The sequence below is a fragment of the Malus domestica genome, chromosome 08 (genome assembly GCF_042453785.1).
Source record: "Malus domestica chromosome 08, GDT2T_hap1".
Classification (NCBI taxonomy): domain Eukaryota; kingdom Viridiplantae; phylum Streptophyta; class Magnoliopsida; order Rosales; family Rosaceae; genus Malus; species Malus domestica.
This window is the reverse complement of record NC_091668.1, coordinates 12,768,115-12,772,912: the sequence shown is the minus strand read 5'-3', so window position 1 is coordinate 12,772,912 and position 4,798 is coordinate 12,768,115. Positions and strand designations below refer to the sequence as shown.

The 4,798-nt window shown below is 35.8% G+C and overlaps 1 protein-coding gene across 1 annotated transcript; it reads left to right on the top strand.

The window, feature by feature from the left end:
- Positions 1-362: 362 nt before the first annotated feature.
- LOC103430297 (probable indole-3-pyruvate monooxygenase YUCCA4) lies at positions 363-2,682 on the top strand. The gene is made up of 4 exons (XM_008368432.4): positions 363-1,173; positions 1,333-1,581; positions 1,659-1,781; positions 2,331-2,682. Exons 1-4 carry the CDS (start codon positions 532-534, stop codon positions 2,547-2,549), a joined length of 1,233 nt encoding a protein of 410 aa, XP_008366654.3. The 5' UTR covers positions 363-531; the 3' UTR covers positions 2,550-2,682.
- Positions 2,683-4,798: the final 2,116 nt, after the last annotated feature.

Genomic DNA, 4,798 nt, shown 5'->3' with positions numbered 1-4,798 from the left:
CACACAGAAGAAAACTGAGAAGGAAGAAAGGGCCTTGAGCAAGAGAAAACCAAATCCTTTCCTTAACCTTCACGCCTCCATTACACAACCCCACTCCTCCCTTTTCTCTCTCTATCTCTCTCTACCTCTCACTTCTAATTATAACCCTTGTTTTTTTTTTTTTTTTCGCATTTCTTACTCTGTTTTCTATGCATTAAAGGTCCTCATCAGTCGCTCAGAAACCCCACGCTCCTGATTCGCTTTGTGTTGAATCTTCTCTCTAAAATCTCCATAAAACCCTTCATCCCACTTGCCCAAAAGTACAAATCTTTCCCTCCCCCACCACCCTCTTTAAATTCATTCCCACCTCCCCAAGATTTTTCGCAGGAAAACAGAGTGAAAGAAACACCACCCTTAACAGTTCCATTAGAAACAGAGCAAGTAAAAAGAAACCCACAAAGGTTTCTCTCTCTCTCTCTCTCTCTCTCTCCCACATTCGCTTTCCCTGTCTAAATCTTACACTTTCTTTCAACTTTCTTGGGATTTTCCGACATGGGTTCGTCCAAAAAGCCCCAACAAGAAAACCAAGAATCCAATTCCGGGATTCTTCAAGGCTCTATCATTGTAGGCGCAGGACCATCTGGTCTCGCAGCAGCAGCTTGCCTCTCCAACAATGGCGTCCCTTCTCTGATTCTCGAGAAATCCGACTGCATAGCTTCTCTATGGCAGCAGAAAACTTACGACCGTCTCAAACTTCACCTCCCCAAGCAATTCTGCGAGCTTCCTCTCATGGGGTTCCCTGAAGATTTCCCAAGGTACCCTACAAAATCCCAGTTCATTTCATACATGGAGTCCTACGCCTCCTACTTCTCAATCAAACCAAAGTTCAACCAGGCCGTCCAGACCGCAGAATTCAATTCCGTTTCTGGGTTTTGGAGAGTGAAGACTCAGGATTATGAGTACATTTCCAAGTGGCTGATTGTTGCCACAGGAGAGAATGCTGAGCCGGTCGTACCGGAGATTGTTGGGATGGAAAAGTTTCAAGGCCCTGTTCTTCACACCAGCCTGTACAAGTCTGGCTCTGATTTCAGAAACCAAAGGGTTTTGGTTGTTGGGTGTGGAAATTCTGGCATGGAAGTCAGCCTTGACCTCTGTAGATACAATGCCATCCCTCATATGGTTGTTAGAAACACTGTAAGCCTCTCTCTCTCTCTCTCCTCTCTCTCTCTCTCTCTCTCTCTCTCTCTCTCTCTATACACATATAATATTATATATAATCTTGATTATTTTCAAATTTTGGTTTCTGGGTTTTGTTAATCTATGTGCTTAAATTAAGGGTTTTTGGTTTTACAGGTTCATGTTTTGCCAAGAGAGATGTTTGGGTTCTCAACATTTGGGATCGCAATGGCTCTTCTCAAATGCCTGCCATTGAAGTTTGTAGACAGTGTCCTATTGCTTGGGGCAAGTTTCATCCTAGGCAACACAGACCAATTAGGGCTTAAGAGGCCTAAAACTGGCCCAATTGAGCTAAAAAATGTCACTGGTAAAACCCCAGTTCTTGATGTTGGAGCATTGTCACAAATTAAATCTGACAAAATAAAGGTACTTAGTAGAAACTTCCCCTTTTTTATAATTTTTTAATTAGGGTTTTGGCTAAATTGCTAGTTTTTGTTTTGCAGGTGATGGAAGGGGTGAAGGAGATAACAAGAAATGGAGCAAGATTTATAAATGGACAGGAGAAGGAGTTTGATTCTATAATCTTAGCAACTGGGTACAAAAGCAATGTGCCTACTTGGCTCAAGGTAGCCATCACCAGCTTGCACTTTTTTAGTTTTTTTCTTCTAACTTATTATGCACTCACCTGTCACACTCTCTCTCTCTCTTGGATACATTCACTAACTATAGGCCACATAGTTCCGCATACCTACAAACCCCTTCTTTTCTCCATGCAAAAAAGAATAAAACAATTTGAGAGTTTTCTTGTTTCTAACCCCCAAAAGAATACTTGGTCTTTTTGTTTGGACTCTTCCACCAGAAAATCCAAAGTGTCGTATGATGTATATACTAGTTACGCTATGAGGAGTAGAAGTAGTAATACACGAGTGTATATGTTTAATGACATGGCATAATCTTTACATTAGTGTCACTAGATATATACACTTGTTACACTACGAGAAGTAGTGATTCAAGTTTCAGTGACACTTCATAAGCTGGTCTCTTCTCCACCTATAATTCCTTTTGTTATATATTTTTTGTACATATACAAGCTAAATACCTTGTGGGGTTTCATGTATGATGGTTACTATTCAGCAAATATATTTACATTTTTATTTGATTTTTTGGTATATTAGGGTTGTGACTTTTTCACCAAAGATGGGATGCCAAAAACACCCTTTCCCAACTGCTGGAAAGGAAATGATGGTCTCTACACAATTGGCTTCACAAGAAGAGGGCTTCTTGGAACGGCTTATGATGCTGTTGCGATAGCCAAGGATATTACTCAGCTTTGGAAGACAAACAAAGATTGCAGGAATAATTCCTGTAATTCCCATGTCATCCTACTGAAATAATCTCCACAAATTTGAATTGTATAAAAAAAAAAAGGAAAAAAAAAATAGGAGAATTGTTATATCGTTCTCTGAGTTAATGTATTTACGGGGGATAATGATTTTAATTTCACATTAGCAATGCTTTGCACTTCAATTTTTTCTCTTTTGGGTTTGTATATGTAACAATTTTGCTGGGGGCTTAGACTTCGTTTCCGTCTCGTGTATGTTCCTTAGCTTTGTAGTTTGTACAAACAATTTCAGAAATAGAATGTATTTCTAGCTCCGTTATTCTTTGTTCAAGAAAATTCTCATCTTCCAAACAGTTATGGCTACGTTTTACTTCTGCATGGAATTTTCATCGTTCAAGTGATTCTCATCTTAAATGAATGCAGGCCAATCATGATTTTAACTTGATGATTGCTAAGTTTAACCAAGAAAAAAGGTTGGATTACTACTTTCCGGGCCAACAAAATATGGTATGAAATTATTATTTCTGCATGGAAATTTAAGGTCCTAACGCCTTCACTAAGAAAATGATTCAGAAGGTCCGAATTTATTACAAGTTGAAATGCTTATATTTTAAACAATGAAATGAAACAAATATATTTGAATCAAGGATCAAACAAGGTTGAAACATGAAGGGAAACAATATGAAACCGAATAAAGGGGCTCAATATTCAAGCAACTCAAGGGTTTACACTACAAAACGAAGTGTCATTATCGAGGGTCAAATCTCGTCGAAAAAGGCATTTTGCCATCGCAAATACTTATTTACGACGGGAAAAAGCCTTCGCTGGGCATCGCAAATTGATCAATTGGAAATATTTTTTTTTTCCAACTAGCCATCGAAATTAAGTCATTTTCGACGCACAGAACTTGTCATTAGTAGTTATTTTTTTTATCGGAAATGAATTTTCAAAATGGTAAACTTATTTTATTTTCGACGTGGAAATGTGGTTGTAAATAAGTATAGAGTTGTCAAAATTACTTTTCAAACGACGATAAATATTTTTTACAATGACTTTTTTTCCAACCAAACAATTATGTCAGAAAATATTTTTCCAACAAAATAATTTTTATTTACGAGAGTGCTTAATCATCATAATTATAATTACCGACCATACGAGGTTGTCAAAAATACACAACGGCTCAACAAAAATAGGCACAAAAACATATTTGCGATGATCAAGCGTCGTCGAAAATATGTACTTCCAATAGTGAAACTTTGTCGGTAATACATATTTGCAATGGAAAGCTTCATCGGGAATATATATATTTTCGATAAAGAAGCCTCGTCGAAGATATATATTTGCAATGGTGAAGTTTTGTTGGTAATATATATTTTTGACAGTGAAGCTTTGTTGGAAATATATGTTATTGACCATATTTAGTCATCACAAATTTTTTCGTAACCACTATTTGATTGAAAATGAGTATTTCCTATAGGAACGTTTTTGTTAGAAATGTTCACATTAACGAGAGGAATTTACAATCGAAAAGTTATTATTCTAATTATAATTAAATTATATATTGAAATTAAAATTAAAATATGATAAAAATAGGCATGTAATCGTTACTAATAAATTAATCGCACCATTGTATTAAATTTCTCAACATCCAAACGAAATTATTCATAAAATTATTTTAAAAAGAAAATAGACAATACTTAAATTAGAAAAAAAAAAACAATACCCCATGAATAAAACTTAACAAGTTCAGATATTTGGTAATATCAAAATGAAAGTATGATGCACTACTGATCTTCTTGTTAAGCATCTGACCAACTTTCAACATTCTCTTGTCAAACAAACAATAAAGAGAGTACTTAAGTAAAGAAATAAATATTATTCAACAGTAAGACAAATAATAAAAATGAAATAAAACAATTTACCATAGAAGCAGATGGTCCTGAGTGTGCATAATTATTTGAGTTGTTTAGCATCAGTCTTTCAACTAATTCTTGCAAAGAATTCAACTTATTTGTTAAAGTGTTGACTTGGTCCTTCAATTGCTCATGGCTTTCTTCACGTTCTAAGCACATACATTTGTTACAACTTTGGCTATTTGAGGGATATGTTAGTACTAAAGCCAGCATCTACACCAAGAAGACGACCATGAATTGGGCCACCAATCACCTCCATGTATATGACCCAATCATTTACTTCGTTTTGTTCTTCCATAGCAGTATTCTTTTTGTTGTCCATTTTTTCCTTCAATAAAATTGTAATATGTAAGCATAGGTAATACACACAATATCATGTAAAAAAAAA